This window comes from Kogia breviceps, chromosome 2, assembly GCF_026419965.1.
Source record: "Kogia breviceps isolate mKogBre1 chromosome 2, mKogBre1 haplotype 1, whole genome shotgun sequence".
Taxonomy (NCBI): Eukaryota; Metazoa; Chordata; class Mammalia; order Artiodactyla; family Physeteridae; genus Kogia; species Kogia breviceps.
This window is the reverse complement of record NC_081311.1, coordinates 8,978,961-9,006,203: the sequence shown is the minus strand read 5'-3', so window position 1 is coordinate 9,006,203 and position 27,243 is coordinate 8,978,961. Positions and strand designations below refer to the sequence as shown.

General features: G+C 43.4%; 2 protein-coding genes across 11 annotated transcripts in view; one reads left to right on the top strand and one right to left on the bottom strand.

Moving 5' to 3' along the window:
* The window catches only part of C2H10orf120 (chromosome 2 C10orf120 homolog), a 73,790-nt gene extending 73,007 nt beyond the window's left edge, over positions 1-783 (bottom strand). For 2 of the 9 annotated variants that reach the window (XR_010838787.1, XR_010838789.1), the window contains exon 1: positions 318-783. The gene's annotated coding sequence lies outside the window, so the exon portion shown is untranslated. The remainder of the gene's footprint in view (positions 1-317) is intronic. The other 7 variants (XR_010838785.1, XR_010838788.1, XR_010838784.1 and 4 more) reach the window with 5 other exon arrangements.
* On the top strand, positions 150-26,616 carry LOC131750515 (ATPase PAAT-like). 2 transcript variants are annotated; one of them, XM_067024429.1, is made up of 6 exons: positions 150-1,084; positions 1,855-2,058; positions 2,880-2,952; positions 5,989-6,195; positions 11,541-11,995; positions 25,898-26,616. In XM_067024429.1, exons 1-6 carry the CDS (start codon positions 921-923, stop codon positions 25,908-25,910), a joined length of 1,116 nt encoding a protein of 371 aa, XP_066880530.1. In that variant the 5' UTR covers positions 150-920; the 3' UTR covers positions 25,911-26,616. The 2 variants fall into 2 exon arrangements, with proteins under 2 accessions (XP_066880530.1, XP_058909011.1); XM_059053028.2 differs by lacking the exon at positions 25,898-26,616 and adding an exon at positions 15,965-18,294.
* Positions 26,617-27,243: the final 627 nt, after the last annotated feature.

Here is a 27,243-nt window from a genome sequence, read left to right as displayed (position 1 = left end):
AGAGCCACCTGCCCCCACTTCCCCGGACCCACAGCTTCGGGGTCCTTCAGGTCCAGCCCGCGTTCTGCTCCACCGCAGACCCGAGGCCGCCGTGCTGCTCCCTTTCCCCCGGGCCGGGAGGGCAGGCCCCACCCCCCTTCGGGCCCAGGCCTTTCTCCACCTTCCACCCGACACGGGGGACACGAGGCCCGGGCCACCTGACAGGGCGAAGCCCCAGGGCCACAGACCTTCCTCACACACCACCCGCCCCGGCCCCACACCAAGGGCGACACCGTCCCAACTTCCTCCTCAGCTAAAGCCGAACGACCGGCACCCACCTGACATCCTCGGAGGAGAGAGCGCGTGTGCGGAGCGGGCTGACGACTTCCTGAAAAGCCGACTCCATCGCCCGGCCGCCGCGTCCCCAGACCCCCGCACTCCACCGCAGTCCGCGGAAAGGCTCGGCGTCCGCGCCACAGACAGCGAGGGTCGGGACGAGGGCCTTCAGGTCTCGAGAGCCACGACACCACACCAACCTCACGACGTACTCTCCTCACCGGACCAACCCTGCGGGTCAGTCCAGCCACCTGCAACCACGTGACATCTCCGGGACCAACGTCAAACCACTACTGGGTTCCCACGCGCACCGCACCGCGCCTGCGCACAGCCCAACAGCTGGACCAGGCTGTCAGTGCGCATGCGCCGGACTCCAGCTCTATCCTCAACCCCCGCAGATTTTGAACCCTCTGCCCAAACCGGCCGGCGCGCGCACGCGCGTTTCCGGTAGCTGGTCTCTCCCGACTGCGGAGGGAAGCTGCGGTTCTGGGGTTTGTAGGCGGACGCGGCGGAAGTTGCTCTGTTACATTACAGTCCCTCAGTCTAGCGGAAATTAAAGAGCTGTAAGAGAGGTTCCGGAGCTGGCCGGGCGTGTAGGTGGCCAGATGGAGAGCGAGACCGTACACCCGCCACTGACCCGCCGCCCGACGTTGGCCTGTTCCTGGGATGCCGCGTGCGGAGTCCTGGCCCAGAGTCTCCATCTCACCCGGTCTGGTCTCGGCGCCCGGGACGCCGACTGGGAGGAGCTGCTGGCGCCGCCTGCCACCGGGTGCGCCGGGCCGGCGGGGACTGGGGTTGTACTCGGTGCCAGCCACGCTCCTGGGGGAGCCGGGAGGGGAGGCGGGAGCCGTGAGGGGAGAGCGTCTGGGCCTGGAGCCGAGGCGGTGACAGGTCTGTGCGGGCGTCGAGGGCGAGGGGGCAGGTCCCGGGTGGCGGGCCCGCGGGAAAGAGGAGGCGACTCCGGCGTGAGCGTCGGGCGCAGAGGACGGGGGGCAGGTGACCTGAAGACCCGGCGTTTCACCCCCTTCCCCCTTGTGTCCGTCACGTCGGCTCCTGAGGCCCCTTGTCGGGATCAGAACCGCCTTTCTATCCCGAAACAAAAACCTCCTGTCAACCAAAATAGGCATTAAAAAAAACCAAAAAATCCAGATGTCGAAAATCTTCATCAGCTTAGTTTTGAAAATGGCACACTTTGGTCCTTTATTCCATTCTGCACCCCGCGCCACCCCCACTTCTGAATTGTTTTTGAATTTACACTAGCTGCCCAGTACATATATTTCATTAACTGGACAGGCAATTATAGGAAGTTGCTTAGAAGGTATTACAGAAGTCAAGGGAAAAGAGAGTGGCGAGGCCTCACGTCTGAAGCATCGTTTCCTTATGAATTCTGTATTGAGCATTTCGTCAGTGCTTTGCAAGGCGCTTGGACTCCAAATGCAAATGTAAATGAATAGGATAGCATGTCAACCCCTGTGGCCCATTAAGTGGGTTAATGACAGTGTTCAGAGAACTGTATAATATTCTTCATTTTCTTTTCAGCCAGGATCTGGTGATTTTGAAAAGGAACGCGAACACCCAAGATGAAAACCCCTGCTTCCTTTACCTGAGATGTGACCCTCCTGGAGGTGAAGAAATCGTTTCTATGGGCATTTTAAGTTCAGCAAGAAATATGGAAGTATACTCAGGAGACGAGTACTGTGGAACCAGTAGGGGCAAGAATGTTTGTAATGTTCTGGATAACAGGTTTGTGACGTATGCGTGTGGAAGTGTTCTTGTGAAGTAGTGTTTTATTTTCTTGAGCTTTTGCGATATTTATTGATTCTCTGACATTGGTACCAGATACTAGGGGAGAGAAGATAAAAACATACCAGCAGACATGGAAGTTTGGACCTTTAGGGATCTTAAAGACAGTCTAGATCAGCCTAGTTGTTTTTATAAACGTGGAAATGGAGAGCTAGTGGAAGAGAGAGAAGCTGGTAAAAGATCATAGCTAGTTCGTGGAAGTCTATGATCAGATGAAGTTCTGGCAAGTGTTTCTTGTCTGTTTTCTTTAACTCACAACGATCTGTTTTCCAAAAATTAAGTTGTCTATCGGTCTGGAACGCTGAACATTTTCCTGTAGGAAACTCTTTACACACAGTGTGTGAGCCCAACCCTGTGCCATACCAGCATGCTTAACCCATTTTTATACTTCTTGATTTTTTTTTCTGATTTCTTACAAAGATTCTGACCTAATCTCTCCTTAATATGAATCAAAATGTGAAGTGTTTTATACGCCGTGCATGTTGGATGTAACGGGTGTGTTATTGAGCTTTACAGTGTGCTCTGTGCTGCATGAATATACTTTTGATATCTAACTTCATTTTCTCATATAGCTCGTTAAGTGGCCGATGTTGTCTTTGTAGCCAGTGCACTTCAGTAGGAAGTCGCAGCAGTTTATGCCTCACCAGGAAAACTGAATCCAAGGATTTAAATATTGTCCTGGAAACCTTTATTTTTAAATGTACCTATTAAAAGTGATAGTGTGTGGAATTTTTTATAAGTTAATTCTTTTTTATTTTCAGTGAACATGAAAAGATTATTTTGTACAAAAACTATCTAAAATTGGAGTCTTCCACACATGCTTGTAAAATAAAGGTAAGTCATTCCTAAGCTCATTTGAAAACTACAGTTGTCTTCCTATTATATATACTTATTATCTGTAGGTTTGGTAATGTAGTTAGCCCAACTTGGTCCCTGGTTTTGTTCAGAAATACTCAGTAAACACGTAAAAAGAAATCCTTTTCTAAAAAATTATCAACATTCTTCTGTTAAAATTTGATCATTTAATAGCTACGGTTGTAACCAAAAGTGGGGTCCGGCTGCTCACCACTCAAAAGCCAATAAAGAGGCCAGGTTGGTGGACAGGAAAGTTTGCTTTGTTTTGGATGCCGGCAACAGCAGGGGTGGGGCGTTGGGGGTGCTGGACTCCTGTCTGAAGGCCAACTCCCCCCACTGACCATCAGGGGACAAGAGCTTCTATAGACAGAGGGAGGGGGCTGCACGCAGACACAGCACGGCCAGCTCTGACAGTCGTCTTCAAATTGGTCATGTGGTGGCCCGACCAGCATCATGTTGATTGTTCTTCAGTTCCAGGGTCGGTTTGTTCCCTTTTCCTTGAGGCCAGTTCTCGGAATTGTGGCAGCTTATGTCGTGGCTACAGTCTGGTCGGCATGTAGTTCACTTCCTCCACCTGGTGGGGGTTTCAGTATCTATAAGACAGCTCGCAGGATGTGGCTCAGAATATGATCTATAGCCCTTGCGGAGGAACTAAAGGTCCTTGACTTTGCTTTATGACTAAACTATTCTTGTTTTGTCCTGTTGACTGCTTTTCTTTGCTTCTGCATTTTTGCACTTCTCTGATTAAACTTATTCTTCGGCTAAAGTTTTTCCATAGACCAAAGGCAGGCTGAAGACAAGGGGGCAGGGGCCATAGGGTCCTGCTCCATTTCCTAGTCATGTCATGTACTGTTGTTAGCACAGCAGTATAGTACTTTTGAGCCTTAAAAAACGGAGTTAAAAACACTTTTTATCTTTATATACAACTTAGGTGCCAAGAAAACCACAAGCAGTTTTGGTCCCCAAATCTAGAGGCATAGAACACAATCAGGGAGGATTCAGACATGGGTACCACAAAGTTTAAGGAGTTTGGTTTGGTGTCTTCAGCCTGAAAAATATTCTTAAGGCGAACCTTACTAGGGTCATCAGATCTAAGGAAATGGTACTGAGCTGGAAATCGAAAGCCCTATTTTTTTCTTAAATTTTTATTGGAGTAGAGTTGATTTACAATGTTGTGTTAGTTTCAGGTGTAGAGCAAAGTGAATCAGTTCTACATATACATACATCCACTCTTTTTTACATAAGCCCTGACTGTTAAATGAGCTCTCTTGCTGACTAACACAGTAACCTTGGGCAAGTTCCTTCACCTTTTTCGACCTACCTTATGGGTAATATTAGGGAACTGAAGAAAATTCTTGGATGGATTATTTTTAATTTCTCAAATTCTGTGCTGATTATTACTTACAGAAGAGCACACAACTGATTATCCCAAGATGTTGTTTTAGGTGTATATACTAATAGCTTCTAAAGTCATTTAAATAAGGCGATTCATTCATCCAACAAATACTGGCGTGCCTACTGATGCCAGATACGGTACTTGGCATTCAGGAATTGGCAGTTATGAGATAAATTGGAATGGAGCCCTCACATCGCAAATACTATAGTGGGCAAGACATAATAGGTTGACTCGGTGTGCAAAATAGGTACTACATTCGCTAGTGAGAAGGGCTTGGGGGTTAAAAAGCAGAACAGGGATAATATGGAGGTTGGAATGTGGGTGTTTACGTTTCATGAGGTATTTACTTACTTGTTGATGACGGTCACATCTTTGGCGCCACACTGAGTTTTTAGATCATGGGTCTGTATTCGCCTGTGTCTTTGTGTGATATATGGGTTTGTTGTGTCTCTGAAGGTGAATGGTATTTGAAACTGTGCTGTGGAAGTACCAGGGAGTGAAAGAGTGTTTCATTTAGGGAAATCCTTGGGTTTGTAGGAAGGCTTCTTCTGGGCCAGTAGTATATGTAAGTTAAAAGTAATAATAGTTACTGGGCTTCCCTGGTGGCACAGTGGTTGCGAGTCCGCCTGCCGATTCAGGGGACACGGGTTCGTGCCCCGGTCCGGGGAGATCCCACATGCCGCGGAGCGGCTGGGCCCGTGAGCCATGGCCGCTGGGCCTGCACGTCCAGAGCCTGTGCTCCGCAACGGGAGAGGCCACAACAGTGAGAGGCCTGCATACCGAAAAAACAAAACAAAACAAAACAAAACTAATAGTCACTGATGCATATGTTTGAGCACTTACTCAGTGACGTGTACTGGAAATTTTAACACATAATCCTCATAACAACCGTGTGAACTCATTTTACTCCTGACTCAAGTTTGGCATTTGCCCATGGTCACCCAGGCAGAGCCATCACTGAACTCAGGTCTGTCTGATTCTAGATGCTGTTTTCTTTCCACTTTGCTGCTTTCTTGTCCTACACCACACATGAAATGTCTTTTGGTCTAGAACATGAAGAAGCATAAAATATTGGAAAAGCTACTGGGATAGAAGCCAGAAGAAACAAGCTCAGAGCTCAACTTTGCTAATTGGGTGTCTTTTGCAAGTTAAAAAAACCACCCTGAACTCCTCTTTTTATGTGTAAACTATTGAGCTCTCTTAGGTTGTATTGATATTCCCTACAGTTCTAAATTCTAAAATCCTGACTTACTTATATTTAGTATTTCACAAACACTTGCATGTGACACTGGACAGTCTTATTTAGTATTAAATAATACTATAGCAAGTTTCAGTATGTTACGATCTCAGATTGGTATAGTTTATCTTTAATTCCCTAAACTAACTAAGTAAAACATTATTTATGCATAATCTTTTATTTAAAAAGGACTTTTTGCATTTACATTGTTTTCTTGAGTCTTTTTTTTTGACTGTGACTGTTCTAGAGAAACCTTTGAAGTGTACTTGAAGTTAATTTTTAGATTCTTGAGTGCTTCACTCTTCAGAATTAACGAGAAATGACCTTAAATGATGATTATTTTTATTATCATTAATTTTGCTGAACTTTTGTATTATAATAGCTGCTCTCCTTTGGTGAAAAGCAGTGTGTGTTCATCAGTAAAGTTGTGGTACACGTGAGGCCACTTTCGGCAAATTCTTCAGCAGGCTGTCCCGCTCTAGGATCAAGGATAGACCTGGAGAGGGTCCAAACCATCCTGGAGTCCATGGGGTCAACGTTGTCATCTGGAGCTCAGCAATTGATGAATATGGTTATTTTCCAGCAACAGGTGAGTAGAAATGGATTTCTTCCAGATACTATTAAAATTCGTTAAATGATGTCTTCTTATAGGGACACGTACAAACATAAATCTTTTTATTTCAACTTTTGTTATTAACTGTTAGCTTTACTAACTTTTCTAAAAATAACATTCTGTAGACCTACTGTCTTGCAAAAAAAATTTCTTTTACAGATTTCACAATTTTCCATGAATTCGCTCATTTATTCATTCAGCAAGTATTTATTTAGCCCCTTCTTAGTGAATACCACAGTTTTGATTACTTTAGAAGATTCAAAGATGAATTAGTCGATAGCCTGTCGTTAAGGGTCTCTGTAGTCTTGTTAGGGGAGTCAGGACATCTAAGTGGGGAGTGAGGAATGCTAGGAAAGGCTTATTAAAGGAAGTAGCATTTTACCTAGGGCTTTTAAAGAGGAAGGGTGGGATTAGGCAAGTAAATTTGGAGGGATGCAGCTTGAGAGGTAGAGAACAGTATGGATTAAATCTTCAGTGCTAGAGGAATAGGATGTAGCTAGGAAATGAATAGAAGTTCATTTCTCTGGAGTGAAGAAGTGACAGGAAGATTCAGATACACTGGGGCTGGATCTTAGAGGATTTTGAATGACGTTATAGAGTTTCTGGGTGTTTTTTAGCTCTGTTTTTTTTTGTGTGTGTGTGTTACGCTGGCCTCTCGCTGTTGTGGCCTCTCCCGTCGCGGAGCACAGGCTCCGGACGCACAGGCTCAGTGGCCATGGCTCACGGGCCCAGCCGCTCCACGGCATGTGAGATCTTCCCAGACCAGGGCACGAACCCATGTCCCCTGCATCGGCAGGCGGATTCTCAACCACTGCGCCACCAGGGAAGCCCTTAGCTCTGTTTTAATAAATTTAATCTGCTATTATGTGTAAGATGAGTCAGTAGGAAAGATGCGTCAACAGAAAGTGAGGCTACAAGAAGGAAAGCAGCTCTGTTATTTCCGTCATCCAGAGGACACTTAATGAAAGTCTAAACTTGGAAGGAGTAACCTGATGCTGGATTGTGAGAGGCTACAACAGTGGGGCCATTGGGACTTGACAACTAACTTAATTAATATGGGTTCTGTGGGAGAAGAACAGAATCAAACGTGAAACTAAAGTTTTGAAAATGGTGATACCATAATATACATGGAACACAAGGGGGGAAGCGACTTGGGGGGAAAAGGAGTTTACTTTGGGAGTGTTGAGTTTTAGATGTGAATAACACATGCCCTGGGATGATGATGTGAGGCTTTGGAAACGCAGGTGGGGCTGATGGAGAGGAGGGAGGTTAGGGAGGAGCATGCCTAGTAGATGATGGGGAAGGGGGTGAGGGGAGAGACCGGAGCCAGGAAGGAAGACCCTGAGAGAGTAGGTGCGTTTGCTAAGAACACAGGGAGAGGAAAAAGGAACCAGAAGAGCAGGACACAGGAATGCTTAGAGTCGCAAGAGCTCTGATGTCACGAGACCTGAATTCAAAGCTCTTAGTTCTGTGTTATTTTGGCATTGCTTCCTCTTTTTGAGAATAAATTTCTTCGTGTTTACAATCTAAACAATGATACTGGTAAGATCATAGGATGAAAGTTTAAAACCAATAATATGAGTTTACAAACTTATATAACTTTTGTGAGATTTGCCAATATTAATTTAGGACAAGTATCATTGGATCAACAGGCAGACATAGGAGAACAGGAGAGTTGAGGATGATCTTGGAAAGCAAGGAAAGGAGAGCTTTAAAATGAACAGGGTCCACACTCTTCTTCCTCTGGCACTATTATCTCACCTCCATACCTCAGGAGGTTCCTAACTGGTCCTCCTGCTCCAGTGCTCCCTCTCCACAGTGCAAGCAGAATGATCTCAAAGGGTCAATCAGACTCGACTTCCCCTGTGTCAAGCCCCCTGACTGCTTCCCTTGACACTCAGAACTAATCCAGATTCCTTACGCTCTCATCTGAGATCTGGGCCCTCGTTACCTCCTCAACCTCATCTCCTGCTGCATCTCCTTAGATGCCTTGCTCTAGACATTCTGATGTGGGTATTCCACAAATATCCAGACGTGCTCCCACCTCAGGACCTTTGCCCTCTTAACTGTTCTCTTTGGCCAGAATCCTCTCTTCCTGATCTTAGCAAGTCTGCCTTTTTCTTGTTATGTCAACCTCACCTTAAACGTTCCATCTTGAATGACACCTTCCCTAACCACCCGATAAAAATATTAGCCTTTTCCTCCAAATCTGTATCATATATTTTCATCAGCGCTTTCTTGCCTGTTCTTGTTTATGTGTTGTTCTGTGTATCTCATTAAAATATAAGCTTTGTGCAAAGAGGACCTGTCTGTCTAGTTTATGGCTCCGAGTAAATTTTATATACTATATATGCCCTTTGGATTATCAACTAAGTACTCCTTGGAGATCTCCAGGGGGTCAGTTTGAATAGTGATGAGAAGACAAGCAGATTTTGAGGCATTAGATAGTAAATGGGTAGTTAGAATGTGGAGGCAGCCAGGGTAAAGTGGGTTGTTTCAAGAATGATAGCGATAAGGAACCTGCCGGTCTCAGAATCCCTTGGAATATTTATAAAGTGCAGAATCCTGGCCCTCACCAGTGACCTGAAACACTGAGGATGTGATCCAGGACTCACCTGTTTTAAACAGGCAATGCCAGATGAATCTTATGCATAGCATATTTTAAGAACAGATGTTTGAGGGGAAGGATCCAGTGGACATAGAGATTAAACATTTAAAAACAGAAGAGATTTTTTTTGTGTGGAAAATTTTGGAAATATTAGAGAGGGTTAATGAATTAAGTAAAATCAGTTCATGGACTGATTTTTATGTTTTAAAACCTTGACTTTGGAAAAGAAATGACATGAATAGTAGTTTGTGGGGTTTGTTGCCCATGTTTTTAGGGTTTTTTGTTTAATTCCCAAAGTAATACATTTTCTTCGCTATGTGATTTCCGTCCATTCACTAGTACATGAGGAATATTGTAAGAGTGCTCTCGCAACTCTCATCCTATTCCCAAGCTTGGTGTGTGTCCTTGTCGCATTTTCTATCATATAGAATCACAAGTCCTCCAACCAACAGCACGTGTGTTGTAAGCCCCCAACACAGTGCTAAATCATTATCTATGGGGACATTTGGGAAACCCCCTGGGGAAGAAAGAAGGTGATCCTGTTAAATCGTCTTTTAAACATGCTAATAAAAGTCTTCTTTCTTGTGGGGAGGCTGTGTTTATGAATGATTCTCACAGGATATATACCTGGTTCTCTAGGATTGCTTTTGTCCACAAACAAGGAATCCGTGGAATGTCTTCCTGGAAAGTGTCATATAAGCTCTGTAACTATCTGTTGAGTATAAAGTAGGGATGTTTCACGATTAGAACCTCTCCTTCTATGGAAGGGGTGTAATCACACACTGTTTGGAACCTTCATATGTTAATTGGGGCAGGGCCTGTCCTGATGAGGAAAGGACCTGGGGAACAGCTTTCTAGACTCCCTGCTTCACCTTTGCCTTGTGGTTCTTTGTTTTCTGGAAAGCTTCTTAAAGTGATTTCTTATTTCCTCGTATTTGAAATTCACATGTGCTGACTTTGATTTGTTTTTGCTTTAGCACTTTAGAATAATTGAGTAGGAATTCTGAATCAAAGTGCCTGGCATATAGTTGTCATTTAATGTTATCTGAGGGAAAGCTGTGCCCCATTTTCTCAACAAAAATATATGCAGTTGTTCAAGATTTTCACTGTTTACCTTTTTCATCTGAAAATATAAAAACATCTTTTTTTCTTGCTTTTTCAAGGTGATACTTTTTGGATTTTATGATAATTTAAAACGTTAAAGACAGACCTTTCAGAAATCCTACAAGATGTTCAGAGATACTTATTTTTTTCAGAAATCTGAGTGTATTTTTGCAAATTTGTATTTGTCTTGTTCACTGTCTTATTTCCAGTCCCTGAAACACTACCTAACACAGAGCAGATTTCTGGTAAATATTTGTTGAATGAATGAGTTTGGGGCTGGCTTTATCCAAGAATCATTTTTTAGAATATTCAGAAAATATATGGCCTTAGTGTTTTCAGCTAATCTTGTATAATATTTTTCTCAGTCTCCCTAACTAGATACTGAGCAACATTAAGTATGAGATGATATCCCCTATAAGAATCCCTAGTAGCGTTCTGTGTTTAGAAGTTAAGATGGAGGTGTATAACTTAACAGTTAGATAGGCTAGAGGTAGTTTCGCTTTTCTCTTGTGGAAAAATTGAAGAGCATAGCAAGAACATGGCCCTGTATAGGAGACAGTGTAACCTGCTCTCAAAGGTGAGCCTGAGTCTTCTCAGGAAATAATATAGCATAGCCGGTGGAGTTGAGGCCACAAAACATAACCATTACCCTACAAATTATTAAGGCAGACTTCGCCAAAAGGTAGCTCGTTTTAGTCACTGAAAGAGTTACAGAAGTATTCATATAACATCATACTTTAAGTATGTAACTATCTGGTCTATCTTCCAATGAAACTAAATTGCATATCCTTAGGTTGAATTACCATATGTGACGGTGGGCATGTGATTTTTTTTTTTTCCTGTGTATTTTTTTTTCTTTTAACACCTTTATTGGAGTGTAATTGCTTTACAATGGTGTGTTAGTTTCTGCTTTATAACAGTGTGAATCAGCTATACATATACATATGTTCCCATATCTCCTCCCTCTTGTGTCTCCGTCCCACCCTCCCTATCCCAGCCCTCTAGGTGGTCACAAAGCACTGAGCTGATCCCCCTGTGCTTTGCGGCTGCTTCCCACTAGCTATCTATTTTACATTTGATAGTGTATATATGTCCATGCTGCTGTCTCACTTTGTCCCATTTACCCTTCCCCCTCCCCGTATCCTCAAGTCCATTCTCTACGTCTGCGTCTTTATTCCTGTCCAAGGCAGATGACTTTTAATTCTATGAAAGTTATCAATTACTGTGACTGAATTGAGAGTACTAGATTTTATTACCATAAATTAAGGAAACATTAATATAAGCCTGTGCAGTTTTACTAAGTGTGCTTGTATTTATTTGAATATTTTCCTTAGCAAAACGAGTGAAATGATTAGAAGTCCTGACTCTGGAGTTTGGTGGCCTGGGTTCCAGTCCTGCTTCTGCCACTGACTAGCTGTGTTACCTTGGCCAGGTTAACGTTAATCTTGGTCTCCTAACTTAACATTGGGATAGTAGCTATAGCTTATTTCATGTGAAAGTTTTGGGGATCAAATGAAAGAAGGCACATTGCCTGACTCTGAGTTATTCCAGAGTTACCTGTCATTATCATTCACGTTAATAATAACATTTTCTTATTTACCTTGCTTAGAATTGTATTCCCATTGGAGAGCAGCTTCAGTCAGTTTGGGGAAGCACTGGATACAAGCACACGGTCGGACTGCAGTCATCTTCTACTTCAGGAGCCTTCAGCAAGTCATCCTCCACGCCTTTCCCTTCCAGAACTGGATTGACATCTGGAAACATGACTGAAGACTTAACAGCTTACATTGATAAAAGTACACAGCCAGCTGGTGGAGGAAATATGACAGGCCTCCAAGAGTGTAAAATTGTGCCACAAAACCATTCTCTTCCTGAGAATGATCTTCAGAATGCAGTATCTTCTTTCTTACCAAAGAAAGCAAGTGACAACTCACATACACCTCACTCTGAGTTGCTGCCTTTTCTGCAGAATCTGTGTAGTCACGTGAACCACCTCCGTGTGGGACCCAACAGCAAGTGGCAGGAAAGCATCACCAAGCCCGGCGAAGGCACTGTTGGTGTTACGTAAGTATTTAAGACAAGTGTGGTTTAGATTGGGGGCAGGAGCGGGGAGGCGGGTGTGGGAAAACAGGTTTGTTTCAATAACTACTGCCTGAAAATGTTTCCAGAGAGGATTTTAGGAGCTTTTACATTTCACCATTAACACACTATAGGAAAGAAATACTCAGCAGAGTAGGATGGATTGCTTTGAAAGAAGTGTGTAAAACTGGAGGTGCCGAGCACTTCTCAGGCGTCTGATGGAAGGGGTACGAGCAGCAGATAGGGTCAGAGTAGAGAGTTGTCTGCATGAGTGGAGAGGAGCCGTGTTGACCATGATATGTACATTTTTTGCCAGATTGTATGAAGTGAGCCATCGTAACAGATTTCCTTTGTAGATCATGTGTGACCTAGGCTAATTTCGGAGTCATCCAAACATTTTTCAGCTCTAAATTATTTCTAGTGTACAGGCCCTTATCCCCTGATCTCATAATCCCAACTTTTTCTAGTCCTGCTTTGATTGAGGAGTGGCTAAGTGTTTAGTATGTTCCCCATCCTTTATATAGATGTAATGTGTCCCAGTTTCGCACTAGATTGGAATTCAGGACTCTAATCATAGTTCTAGCTTAACTATTTTGCCTTACTGTTTAAATCTTTTGGCTTAGCCTTTTTTCCCATGTACAATGAGGTCGTTGTATTGGTTGAAATTTTAATGTGTCTGATAGCATTGAAATTTGAGGAGTTTAATAAGTTATTGAAAAAAAAGTGGTTCTTACTTGGGCAGGACAAGGAAAGATAACAAGAGTCTTTAACAGTTGATAGTCTACATCAGTGTTAACTTGTAATATGGCAAAAGAAAACAAACAAGCAATAAAACCCAAAGAAAAAAAAATACCTAAACAGATTTAAAAACTGCTCCTGGGTCCAGCTGAGATGTAATGTCCCCATTTCTCTCAGATCCCCCTTTTTACCAATGAAAATAATACAGCAAACATACAAAGACTGTAAAAGGTGGAATGAAGTCAGATTGCTCAGGGACTGTGAGGCTTAGTGTTCCTTGGTTCCTACTTATCTGAGAGTTTCTTTCATCATAGATGGGTATAGGATTTTGTCAAATATTTTTCCTATGGCCATTCATATGATCATGAATTTTCTTCTGTAGTCTGTTCATATGGTGAATTAGATTAACTTCAAAAACTGAACCTGCCTTGTATACCTAGAATAAATCCCACTTGGTTGTGGGCTGTAATTCTTTTTTACACAATGCTGGATCTGATTTGCTAATATTTTGTTGAGTATTCTTGCATCTAATTCATTAAAGATACTGGTCTGTATTTTTTCTGTACTGTCTTTGCCTGGCTTTCTATGAGGGTAATACTGACCTCATAAAATTAGTTCCATGTCTTAGAAGAGATTGTGTAAAATTAGTATTATTTCTTCTTAAACTGTTTGGTAGAAGTCTCTAAGGAAACCAGCTGGGCCTGGATATATCTTTCCTGGGAACTTTTAAATTACAAATTCAGTTTCATACATTGTAAAGTTGTCAATTCTCCCCATTGTTATGAAGACTTAATATAATGCATACTGACGTTCCACCACAATACTTTGTAGACCAAGACAAGATTATTTTAAAAATTATATGAAAAGCAAAAGAGGTAGAATAGCTAAAACAACTTTGAAAAAGAAGAATGAGGGCTTCCCTGGTAGCACAGTTGTTAAGAATCCGCCTGCCAATGCAGGGGACAAGGGCTCGAGCCCTGGTCCGGAAAAATCCCACATGCCGTGGAGCAACTAAGTCCATGTGCCACAACTACTGAAGCCCTTACACCTAGAGCCCGTGCTCCACTACCAGAGAAGCCACCGCAGTGAGAAGCCCGCGCACCATGACAAAGAGTAGTCTGTGCTCACTGCAACCAGAGAAAGGCCCACGTGCAGCTACAAAGACCCAACGCAGCCAAAAATAAATAAATAAAATAAAATAAATTTATTTAAAAAAAAAAAGAATGAAGTGGGAGGAATCACTCTTCCCAGTGTCGAGTCTTATGTAGTGAGAGTATTCAAGATGATGTAGTGATGGCAGAGGGACAGACACATAGGTCAATGGAACGTAATAGAGAGCTCAGAAATAGACCCACACATGGACTTCCCTGGTGGTGCAGTGGTTAAGAATCTGCCTGCTGAGGCAGGGGACACGGATTCAAGCCCTGGTCCAGGACTATCCCACATGCCATGGAGCAACGAAGCCCGTGCACCACAACTGCTGAGCGTGCGCTCTACAGCCTGCAAGCCACAACTACTGAAGCCCATGTGCCTAGAGCCTGTGCTCTGCAACAAGAAAAGCCGTCGCGAAGAGAAGCCCACACACCGCAACAAAGAGTAGCCCCCGCTCACCGCAATTAGAGAAAGCCTGTGTGCAGCAATGAAGACCCAAGTCAGCCAAAAATGAAAATAAATAATTAAATTAAATGAAAAGAAATAGACCCACACGAATATGCCCAATTGATTTTTGACAAAGGTGCAACAGCAATTCAATAAAGGAAAAATAGTCTTTTTAACACATGGTGCTGGTGCAATTGGATATCCAAAGGGTAAAAAGTGAACCATGACCCAAACCTCATACCTTACACAAAAATTAACTCAAAATGGATTGTAGACTTAAATGTAAAACATAAAGCTATAAAACTTTTCTAATAATACATAGGGGACAGGGCTTCCCTGGTGGCGCAGTGGTCGATAATCCGCCTGCCGATGCAGGGGACGTGGGTTCGTGCCCTGGTCCGGGAGGATCCCACATGCCGCGGAGCGGCTGGGCCCGTGAGCCATGGCCGCTGAGCCTGTGTGTCCGGAGCCTGTGCTCCGTCCGCAACGGGAGATGCCACAACAATGAGAGGCCCGCGTACCACAAAAATAAATAACTAAATAAATAATGAAAATACATAGAGGACAATCTTTGGGGACCTAAAACAAGACTTCTTAGATATGACACCAAAAGCAAGGTAATAGAAAATTTGATATATTGGATGCCATGAAAATGTAAAACTTTTGCCCTGTGAATGACTGTTAAGAGGAATAAAATACAAATTACAAAGTGGGGAAAAATATTTGCAAATTATGTATCCAACAAATGACATACCTAAATTATAGAAAGAACTGTCAAAACTCAACATTAAAAAAATTCAATTAGAACATGGGCAGAAGACATAAAGAGACATTTTATCAGGATGTACAAAGAGCAAATAAGCAAATGAAAAGATGTGCTACTGACCTCATGGCTATTAAGGAAACGCATATTAAAACCACAATATACCACTATACAGTTACTTAAATGGCTAAAATAAAAAGTTTAAAAGTGGTAACGTTGGCAAATACTGATGAGGATGTGGAGAAACTGGATCTCATTTTAAGTCCTGTGAGGTTTTAAAATGGTACAGCCACTCTAAAAAATATTTTGTCAGTTTCTAATAACTAAACGTACAGTTGTGCTCCTGGGCATTCGTCCCAGAGAAATGAAAATATCTGTCCACACAAAAGCCTGTACACAGTTGTTCATAGAAGCTTCCAGTAATTTAATAAAGTTGTGTGGATTAAAAAGAAAAACTATTTAAATTGTACAGTGGCTTGGGGAAGTACTTGGAAAACCTTAAAAAAATCTTGCAAGATTACTTTAGATTTGGAGCTCAAAATCAAAAGGACCCTTTCTAAAGAGCCATTCTTTGAGGGTAGAAATTCCATCATCTTCATTTTTATATTCTAATTTCAATTGTATGCTTAAATGTTTAAAGAATTGAAGAAATAACAATGTTTTGGGCATTCAGGATTGTGGTCACCTGTTGAGTGTGTATTTTAGAACCTGGAAATATGTTGTAAGGAGACGGTATAGTTGTGGAGACAAATTTCAGCAATGTGTGTTGGCTGCTTATTGTACTATAGTTTGGTTGTTTTTGTTGTAATATTAGGGAAAATTGTTCTATTATTATTTTTTTAATTTATTTTTAGAATGGAAGAGCAATCCATTTGTTCCTACTTGGAAAAGATTCTTTCTAAAAATATGGAACTGATGGAAAAGAAACTTATGGACTACATTGATCAGCGAATATATAAACTCCAGGAGCACATAGATAATAAGATTGCTTTGTTAGTGGGCTTGCCGCAATGTCCCACCTCCCACCCTCTGGCGTGCCTCTAAGACATTATGACTCTGGAGAAAGACTTTCAAATGGAGAAAGATAGCACTGAACATGTTCAAAGTACTACAGATACTTATTTCATATTTATTACAAATCCAAACCCCCAAAAGTCAAAGCAACTATTTAATGTCATTTGAGGATCACCGTTTACTTACATAAAGCAACCTCAGTGTTCATTTTAACTGTACTGTTACTGTGAATCTCATCCTGTACACTAAGAGTTAACATGATAGGGTCAGAAATTATTTTTGTTTTCCATGTTTTTCACTTTTATAAGAAATTCACATATACTTCTGGGTTGCTTAAAGTGTTCAAATTTTTTAAGGATTTCTAATGCTTTTCATTAGTTGGTAGTTTATGTGTGTTTGATTGGAATACTCTTAATTTTTAGAAAGACCTTATGTTTTACGGGTATACAAAATGCTTAGAATACTTGATATTTTTTCTTTTTCTAATTGATCTTAGAAAACTGGGTACTTAAGACTTGCAACCTTTAATTTCAGATCACCATATTACCTTTTTTATTGTTTATTTCAGATAAAAAATTAGATGTGCTATTTGGCATGTGTAACATTGGTTTACTTTGGGGCCATTAATTTTGTGTTGTGTCACACTGTAGTTATGGATAGAAAAGTAAAAATTAGAACTGACCTTTGTTAGGATTATTACTTTAGATTTCATGTTTGATGTAAAATGAGAGAAATCATCTTGTTTGATCTCCATCAACTCAGAAAGTAGAAGGAATTCTCTCCTTTTCTGAGCTGATACAGGTTCTTCTTTTCAGAGCCCTTTTCTGATTAAAGTGTGAAATGCTGAGGTTCTGCATTGAAGGATTAAGGCATATGAGTCAAGGAGATTACAGTTCTCTCTGGCAGACATGATTTTCTGAAATTATACCTATTGTATATGTGTTGTAAGGTGATATATTTGCATCTAAAAACTAAATGCATCCACTCTGGAAAGTACTTGTCTTAAACAAATAAAAATATTTTTTTTCATCTAATATTTAAGATGAAAAGGGATGGTTTACACTCATTTAGTATGTTGTATTTTGATGAATTTAGTTCTTTGAAGTGAAAACTAATATAAAGTGTGTTCATTTATTAATCACTCTGACCTTAGGGAAGTGAGGACTTGTATATTACTTATATCAGTCTTTTCCTAATTTATTAACAACATATGTAGCCATTAGGTAGCATTTCTTTCAGCACTCAGGAGAAATGTGTCTCATTTAAAGCTGAACCCTTTCATTAATAGTTTATACAATTTCTGATTATTGTGGTCTGTTCTTTGATTCACAAATTGCTTTAATATAATTATAACTAGAATACATATGCTATGTTTTCTAAAGTAATTAAAATAAATACAATATTCATGATTATAGTAGTGGAAATAATTCAGATGAGCTTTAATTCCTGATCATCCATTTCTTAATTTCTCCATGTTAATAAAAACCTAAATTACATTTTATATATATTAGAGATTCATAGGTATTGATTTTCTTATACTTACAAATTGCTATACATATGTATATATAATTGCTTTATTAAAATTATTATCACCTAAGAAAATACTGCCTGAATTTGCTCAGATAGGAGGAGCAGACCACAGTATGTACAAAATCTCTATTTTTTTTTCTTGTAACTTTTCTCCCCTTGTATGTGGCACACCCAGTAAGTCAAGTCTGGGAAATCAGGGCTGGCAAATGCACCTTCAGAGGTGTCAGGGTAACCACTGCAGTTTGAGGTGGCTGCAAGGGGTGTGTGGGTGATCAAAAATTAAATCAAGATACAGGTTACGGGGGACTTCCCTGGTGGTGCAGTGGTTGAGAAGCCGCCTGCCAGTGCAGGGGACAGGGGTTCCAGCCCTGGTCCGGGAAGATCCCACATGCCGTGGACAACTAAGCCCGTGCGCTATAACTACTGAGCCTGCGCTCTAGAGCCCATGAGCCACAACTACTGAGCCCGCACACCTAGAGCCCGTGCTCCACAACAAGAGAAGCCACCGCAATGAGAAGCCCGTGCGCTGCAATGAAGAGTATCCCCCCGCCCTCTGCAACTAGAGAATGCCCGCGTGCAGCAAGGAAGATGCAACACGGCCAAAAATAAATAAATAAATAAATTTATAAAAATAAAAAAAGATACAGGTTACGTATTTTAATTTCCACATTGCCTCCCCTTTGAGTATTAATTCATCTCTGTCTTTCCTATGGTAGCATATTAAGGTTTTCATCCCTCTGTCATCACTGGACTTTGATCCTTTTAGGTTCAGGGCAAGGAGTGCGTTTGTGTGCTGCTGCCACGTGGCTCATAAACAGAGACAACCACCGGAGGCTCTTCCTCACTTAGCCCCAGCCTAGCTTTCCAGGCTCCTTGGCCACCACCACATGACCTGCGTTGCAGCCCGTCCTTTCCTCCCAAGTCTCCTCAAGCTGTTGCTTCCGGCAGATGAGAGTTCTCCCGCACTGGTCTCCACCTCTTCCTAACCTAAATCACACTACGGTTCAAAGCTTAGCTGAGGTGCAGCCTTCATGAGCTGCCCTTGGTCTCTCGGTTCCTCAGCAAGCGACTGGACACGTGAAACGTAGAAAAACAACACAGAAGGCTCTTTTTAGGGGTAAGTGAAACAGTTCAGATTGGCTCAAGCATACGATGCGTGTCAGGTAGAGGAAAGGCTTGAAAAGGTAGCCTGGGTCTGGCCTGGGAAAACCATCACTGCACCACTCGGGATTTGTTAGCACCAAATAATCAGTGGCTCAAGCAGGAGGTGACATCATTTGCTCTGGGCCTCAGAAAGAAGGAGTGGAGCTTTGCTCGTGACCTCACATGCAGAATTTCTTGGCATTCTTCTCTGGGTGCTATGAATGTACAACCATGTAACATCTGATCGCCTGACAAAGGTAAGTCAGTGTCACTCTTCATTTGCTCTCCAATCTCTGTCAGAATCACCTGGGGAACTTGTTAAACATGAAGATTTAACAAATCGCAATCTAACAAATGACACCAGAGGGAGAAGCGGTCGCTGAATAGGCATTTCAAAAGATCTCAGAGTTATTATTATTTAGATAACAGGCTGAGCTTGGCGAGTCTGCTGTGGTCTCTATCATAGCGCACCTCGACACCGGGCCATCTGATCAGCCCCTCCCACCTGTCTTACCTGGGAGCTGGTTAGAAAGGCAAACTCATGAGCTTTACCCCAAAACCAATGAATCAGAATCTCTGGTGGGGCCCAGCAGAGACCCCTTGGTGAAAGTTCCATCAAAAACTTAATGTTTTCACTTTCACACTTTCCATGTGGATCAAGCCTGTGAACGAAACACATCTGTGGTTGGAAAAGAGCCACCATCAAAGGGATCAACTGCTCACATTGGCATCACAGTTTACAAAGTGGCGACACCTCTGTTCTCACGGAAACCTCTCAGACAGTAATAGCCAGCACCGCCATTGTCAGACCACACATTATTCATTATCTTGTCACTTTCGAGAAGAAGCAACGGGCTCGGAGCTGAACTGCTTTGCCAGCCATTCTATCAAGTAAGTGGGGAAGACGGGCCTGGGATCCGGGACTCCTCTCCTTCCCCTTGCTTCCGTTCTCTGTTCCGCGTGCCCGTGTGGGTTTGGTACAGAACCTTCTTACTTGGAACTGATCCCCTTTGACGTTTGAAGTCCAAGGCTGTTGAAAGGAGAAGTGACTCCTCTTCCACGGCCGCCTCTCAAGGTAAAGCAAGTACAGCATCTGCCTAGTTGCCCCTTCCTTTCCTCACATCGCTACTTCCTCCTCTTTTTTTTTTTTTTTTTTTTGGCTGTGTCATGCACAGCATGCGCAGCTTGTGGGATCTTAGTTCCCTGACCAGGGATTGAACCCACGCCCCCCTGCAGTGGAAGTGCGAAATCTTAACCACTGGACCACCAGGGAAGCCCCACTACTTCCTCCTTCTTAAGGACAGTCCCGTGCCCTGCATTTGGACAGCAGCCCAGGATTTCAGTTTCCCACCATTTTGACATTTTCTCTCCAAATGCCCTCAGAGACCATGTTTCCAAGATGACTTAGAGAAAGAAACACAAGATAGAAAAACCTGAATTCTCTTTCCATCTTAGTTATTCCTGCTGTGTAACTTTGGATGAGTGGCTTTACCTTTCTTGGCCTCAGTTTTCTCTCCTGTAAGATTGGAGATATCACAGCCGACTTCATTCTCTTGTATGAAGTTTATATGACTTGCCTAGCACAGGCCTAGTATATAGGAGATATCCAGTAAATGTTAAATTTTTCCCTCTCTCTTTCTACTCTTCTCTATCTTCTTAAGTAGCAAGAGTGGGACTTCCCTGGTGGCCCAGTAGTTAAGAATCCATCTTGCAATGCAAGGGACACCCGTTTGATCCCTGGTTGGGGAACTAAGATCCCACATGCCGTGGGGCAACTAAGCCCGGGTGGTGCAACTACTGAGCCCGTGCACTCTGGAGCCCATTGGCCACAACTAGAGACAAGCTTGCCCACTGCAACGAAAGATCCCATGTGCCACAACTAAGACCTGACACAGCCAATAAATAAATAAATAAATATTTAATAAATAGCAAGAGTGACATACGTGGTTCTTAATATCATTACTATTCCAGTACATTTGAAAGTCCCTCCTCTCTTCCATCTTAGGTGCTACAGGGAAGTCACATTCAAAGTCAATTATATTGAGCAGTCGTTCTTGAGTCTGGTTCCGGAAGCAGCAGCAGCAGCATACCCTGGGAACCTACTTGAAATGCAGATTTTCAGGCCCTACCTCACAATACTGACTCAGAAGCTCTGGGGCTGGGCCCAGCCCTCCATGGTTCGTCAAGCTCTCCAGCTGATGTGGGTGCGTGCTCAGTTTGAGAACCGCTGGTCTATGTTTAAAAGCACAGGCTCTGCAGCCAGATTGCATGGGTTCCTTGCTAAAACCACTGACACCCTCCAAAGGTGTTTTATAACAGGCAGAAGAAAAATATAGACTTTTTACTAAGAACTTTAAACCCCCATAAGGTTTTGTCCTTTGGCTAATTTTTCCAACTCCGTCTCCTGCCACCACTCTCCCCTGGATGCATCCCACTATAGCCACAATGGCCCTTTTTTTGTCCTCTGAACACACCAATCCCATTGCAGCCTTGGGATTCTGTTACTATTTTCTTTGCCTGGAATACACCTCCTCACTTTGCTCCCTCGGTTTTCTAGGCCTCTGCTGGAATGTCACCTGTTCAGAAAGGTATGTCAGCTATTTTTACTTTCTTTTCCTTTAACCGTCCTTTAAGGGGTAGATCTTTTCAGGAAAAATTCTTTTAGTTTTTCTTCAGCCGAGAACGTCCTTTTCCCTCCATTCCTGAATGATAGTTTTGCCAGATACAGGATTTAACAGTTGTCTTCATTCAGCACTTGGAAAAATGTCATGTACTACTTTCTTCGGGCCTCCATGGTTACAAACAAGAAAGAAGTGCTTTGTCATGTGAATTGGTGTTCCTCTGTAGGTAATGTGTTGTTTCTAGCTGCTTTCAAGTTTGTTTCTTTGTCTTTAGTTTTCAGAAGTTTAATTTAGAATGTGTCTTGCCGTGGATTTTCTTGGCTTTATCCTGTTCAGGATTTTCTCAGCTTCTTGAATCTGTCTTTTGCCAAATTGGGGAAGTTTTGAGCTATTATTTCTTCAAAACCTCACCCCCATTCTCTCTCTTCTTTCCTAAGACTCTGATAACATAAATGTTGGGTCTTTTGTTATGGTCCCAAAGATCCCTGAGGCTTTGTTAATTTTCGTTCCGATTATTAACTTCTCTTGTTCTGTCCTCAAGTTCGCGGATTTGGTCCTGTCATTTCCATCTGCTACTGCACCCTTCCAGGAGGTACATATGGAACAAAATTCGCAACTCCATGAAAGAGCTGCCGTCCAGAGAGTTGATGTCACACAGCCTATGGCCTGATAGGCATAGCAGTTGGAGCTGGACAGAGGCTAAAGTGAGCTCTTCAACCTTGAATCTTAATTCCTCCTAACAGGGATGATTCGATCCCTGTTTCTCAAATTACAGGTTTGACAAAATATCCTGTTCCCTAAAGTTTTTTTGTTTTTTGTTAAATTTTTTTCCAGTTGGCCTTCATCCAGATCTGGATGGTTTAACTGTAGTGAGTATGTCTAGCGGTAGAATTGTTTATGCTGCTTTCCTGGCTCACTTTCCCCGATTTCATTGTGTTAGATTAAGCAAATTGCTTATTCCAGACAAACCGGATTTCCTGGCAGGATTTAGGGGGGGAAATGGCAGAAAGACCTCTGGTTTCCTGTTGAGACAGAATGAGGGACAAAGTCTCCTAGAATCTCCTTAAACCATGAGATGGCATGACAGCTGTCAGTGGGAGAATTAAAAACTTTTTTTCCGTAAAACATAATCACTTATGGAATGGGTTTGTGTATTCTATTACACAGCTTGATATTTTTTCAAAAGTCTTTCCCTGAGTCATTCCCATAAACCAGTATTTTTAAATTTGCTGAACAGCAAGGGGTCAGTCCTGACTCTATCAGTAAATATGTTTCATGAGACCCAGGTGTTTGGGAATAAAACCATTTGCTCAAGTGCAGGCCTGTTTTTTTACTGACAGTTGCACATTACTGCCTGTGAAAGGGAAAAGATTCTTCTCAATTTTTCTATTAATTTCCTTCTCTCTGGACTTTGTATTTCAGTCCTTTTTCATCCATGAATAAACCTTTACCCAACCTGGACCAGCTTAGGATTCTAGGCTTCTCTGGGAAGATCCATTCATGTTTGAGATGCATAAAGAAGGCTCTGTGGCTTGGGTTCACTCTTCTTCCATTGAAGCTTCCTTCAGTGGAAGAAGAATGGTGGTTGCTAAGGGACTGTGGCCAGGGGGAACTCACACTCACTGCCTGCCTGCACTTCTCTGCCCAGGTGTGTGTAAGATGTTTGACCTCAAGATTACGATTGCCACTGGTGGCGGTTTACTGATGACCGCATTTGTGCTGACGGCTGTTGTCATCTGTCTTTACTTCCAAGTAGCCGACGCACTGAAGTGAGTGATGTGGGTAGGAGTGGCTAACGCCCCCCCAGATGGGATCCTGGGGTTCTGTGTTCCTTGCCCCTTGGCCGCACCCCGGCTGAGGTCAGGAACAGCGGGAGGCTTTGAGACGACCAAGGCAGTGCGTGTAGAATCTTGGCTTCTTCCCCTTCTGGTTTGGGGCTCTAAGCTCATAAGTCGAATGTTCTCAGCCAGGTGGCTCTGTGCCGCTTTGCTGTCACTTAACCTCATTGCGTTTACCCTCCGCTGGGTGATCGCACACTGGCTGGCCCCGCTCTGATCAGGCTCTGCAGACCGGGGACTGTCGGGGAGACTGTGTGAATGAGTCTCTGCCTCTGTTCACCCAGAGGGCGGGCTGAGCTGAACTCCTCTTGCCTGAGTTGGGGAGCTCTCAGGGTGTCCTCTCACTTGTGGCCTTGGGGACGGTGAGGGGGGCCTACAGGACTCTGGGGAAGTGCCTGGGAAGCTGACAAGGGAGTGTAGATCAGACAAGAGAGCATTAAATTGGGGGGAAAGAAACCTTCAAACATGGGAGAGATTGGTTGTCAGAAGCAGTGGTGTTCCCATTCTAGGGAAGTTCGGCCTGTGTGCTGGAAGGTGGATCCCAGCACCCAGGGGACGGCTGACTTTGGCGCCTGCCATGCTCTGCCCTTGGAGGACTTGCAGTGATCACCTGGGTGACCCGCACTTGCAATTCACTCTCCCTTATTTGCTGTAACGTGATTTTACATTTCTGGCAACCTTAGGAGAGAAAGGGATTAGACGGGAACTTGGGATGGGGGCAGAGCACTTTAATCTTGGGCTGGTGTCATGTGTTTGATTGGCTCCAGCCCCAAACTTTCCAGATACCCCTGACAATTGTAACAGATGGACTGAAATGAAAAATTCTAATTCCATGCTTTGTGTATATTTTTCTGAAGTGCTGCAAAAGCCCCTGTTGCTATGGCCATAACCACGAGTGATCGAGACAAGGTCGCCGAGGCTACAACCTCCACCTCTGAGTCTTATCCCAGCTTCCAGTGCTGTGAAGAATGTAGCTTGCCTGCCGACTTTGACCCCCTGCCATCGTGCTTCTGTGACATAAACAAGGGACTCTGAATACAGAATGAGTAGTAGAAGGTGTTTATAAATACCAACTGCTACCATCTGACCAGTTACAGAAACAAGGATTCTGTCATATTTCCTCCTTATTTGTTATGAATATATTATGTGTGTATTTACATATATTAAGCAAATATCTTTGTTTTCTTTCCTCTCTTATTTCCATATCATGTAACATAAGATATATTGACTTTACATCAGCATTTAGTGTTTAATTTTACATCATAGTATTTAAGTTACAGGATATCAGGAAAATAGTAAACATCACTCAAGGACTTCCCTACTCTTCTGGATAAGGAAATAGTGTGTTTGGGGTTGCACGCAGAATAGTTGTATCCTGTTAGATGGAATTATGACCTTATTATTGCCTTTATCTGGAGATTAAGTATGCTTTAAGAAGATGCGTACGTACTAAGGGTGGACTTGTGGTGGTTAATTTTATGGGTCAACTTTACTGAGCTAAGGGATGCCCAGATAGCTACTAAACCATTATTTATGGGTGTGTCTGTGCAGGTGTTTTCAGAAGATATTAGCATTTGAATCAGTAGACTGAGTAAAGATCTGTCCTCACCTGTCCTTTGAGGAACTGAATAGAACAAAAAGGCAGAGGACGAGCAAATTCTTTCTCTTCTTGAGCTGGGACATCTTGGACTCGGGGACTCACACTAGCAACCCCACCACCTCATCCCCCCTCCCCTGGTTCTTAGTGGCCTCAGACTGGGAGTTACACCACTGGCTCCCCTGGTTCTCAGGCCTTCAGACTCAGACTGAATTACACCACGGGCTTTCCTGGTTCTCCAGCTTGCAGCGGGCATATTGTGTCATATCTCATTCTCCATAATTGGGTGAGGTAATTCCATTATACGTGTCCTCTTATATATCTGTATATATCCTATTAGTCTGTTTCTCTGGAGAACCCTAATAGAGTTGGATAGGACATGAAAAGCACTTGGAAACTAAAGCATTTTTAAGTAATATGAAAAGCAAACGAACAAAATCCCCTTAATTCTTCTCAGTGTATATTTTCTTGAGCACCTCCTGCATCTAAAATAGTGGGTTCAGCAAGACAAAGTACAGACACAGAAGCTTTGGTTCCTGAACTCCAGTATCTGTCCACAGTGTAAAATCACACCCTGGAAACCTGTAGGTCAAACAGAATTCAGGTTTCATTGGAGGCACAAGCAAAGGGCAGGGAGATCCAGTGGAAGGAATAATTAATGGTGGGGGGGGGGGGGACAGGTGAGAGCCTCAGGGGAGGCTTCCTGGAGAGAAGACATTAGGATTCGAGCAAGTGGGGGGGGGAGATGGAGCGCAGGCCCAGGCAGCCAAAGGACGCAGCCCAGGCTCAGAGGTTTGAACACGTGTGGGCTGTGGGACGTACAGTGGGAGGTGAGGCCGGATAATAAGCGAGGCTGAGACGGAGATGGTGTTGGAGGCCATGCTAAGGGATGTGCCTTCCATCCTGCCCTGTGGAGCTCCAGCTTCAAGCTCCTGGGGACTCCGCACTGAGTTGAGGGTGGATCTGTTAGGGGAACCACAGACCGAAACCGCCTGCCCTGGCCAGACGCAATAGTAACCACTCTCATGATTTCTCTTACAACAGGAGGTCCTGGTAAGAAATGTGGAACTAACATTCCTTACCCACCCACCCACGGGAAGAATTCGGGAAAGGTCAGAAGGAGAGAGGAGACGCCAGTCCATATGTCTTACCAGCCTCCCAGAATCCTTCTCGCTGGAATCCATCTCGGCTGAGCGATGCGCGCGCCACCAGGAAGGACCCTGAGTCAGACCAGATACGGGCCAAGCAAAATGATTGGCCAGAGACCACCCCGAAACTAACCCCATCACCATAAACCCTGAGACTGCGAGCCACGTGGCAGAGCAGTTCTCCTGGGTTCCCTTACCCTCCCGCTCTCCGCCCGGGCGCCCCTTCCCAACAAAGTCTCCTGCTCTGTCAGCACGTGTGTCTCCTCGGACTATCCGTTTCCGAGTGTTAGACAAGACCCCACTCTCGGGCCCTGGAAGGGGTCCTCCTTCCTGCAACAGATCCAACACTCCCACACGAACATTCCTCCATCTAAATCTCCTGCAGCTCTGAGTTAACACGTCTGGCTTTGGCTCCACCTCGCTTACCCTTGTGTGTGGCATATAATTCCTCCAAGCCCCATTTTCCTTGTCTGTAAAATGGAGGTAATAGGACCCACTTGATAAGATTGTTCTGAAGATTCGATGGGATGTTGAAGAGGAAAGATCTTAATTTAGAGACAAATTCGGTAAAAATATAAGTTTCTCCTGAGAGGATAAGCCTCCAAGCAATACAGTGCTTACCACTAAGACCGAATTTGCAATAACTTTCAGAGCAGTCTTTTTCTCAGGCTTCTAAAGTATATTTTCTTGAAAATAAGAATTCTTCTAGTAGTCTGCATGACATTAAAATCTTTTGTCATTTTAGTGTTTGCTTTTGAATCACATTACATAATTGTATACATAAAATTAGAGTGATTATGAAAATTCGCTAAAGTTGCACTTTTGATATAAGATTCAGGAGTGGGCTTCCCTGGTGGCTCAGTGGTTGAGAATCCGCCTGCCGATACAGGAGACACGGGTTCGTGCCCGGGTCCGGGAAGATCCCACATGCCGCGGAGCAACTGGGCCCGTGAGCCATGGCCGCTGCGCCTGCGCGTCCGGAGCCTGTGCTCCGCAACGGGAGAGGCCACAACAGTGAGAGGCCCGCATACCACAAAAAAAAAAAAAAAAAAAAAAAAAAGGATTCAGGAGTGTCTAAAGCTTTTTTTTTTTTTTTTTTGCGATACGCGGGCCTCTCACTGTTGTGGCCTCTCCCGTTGCGGGGCACAGGCTCAGCGGCCAAGGCTCACGGGCCCAGCTGCTCCCTGGCACATGGGATCTTCCCAGACCGGGGCATGAACCCACATCCCCTGCATCAGCAAG

Excerpts from the sequence above, each read along its gene's own strand:
- LOC131750515 (XM_059053028.2), top strand. The coding sequence starts at position 921 with ATGGAGAGCGAGACCGTACACCCGCCACTGACCCGCCGCCCGACGTTG. Across the intron at positions 6,196-11,540 it reads TGGTTATTTTCCAGCAACAG|AATTGTATTCCCATTGGAGA; the intron begins GTGAGTAGAAAT and ends TACCTTGCTTAG. Across the intron at positions 11,996-15,964 it reads GAAGGCACTGTTGGTGTTAC|AATGGAAGAGCAATCCATTT; the intron begins GTAAGTATTTAA and ends ATTTATTTTTAG.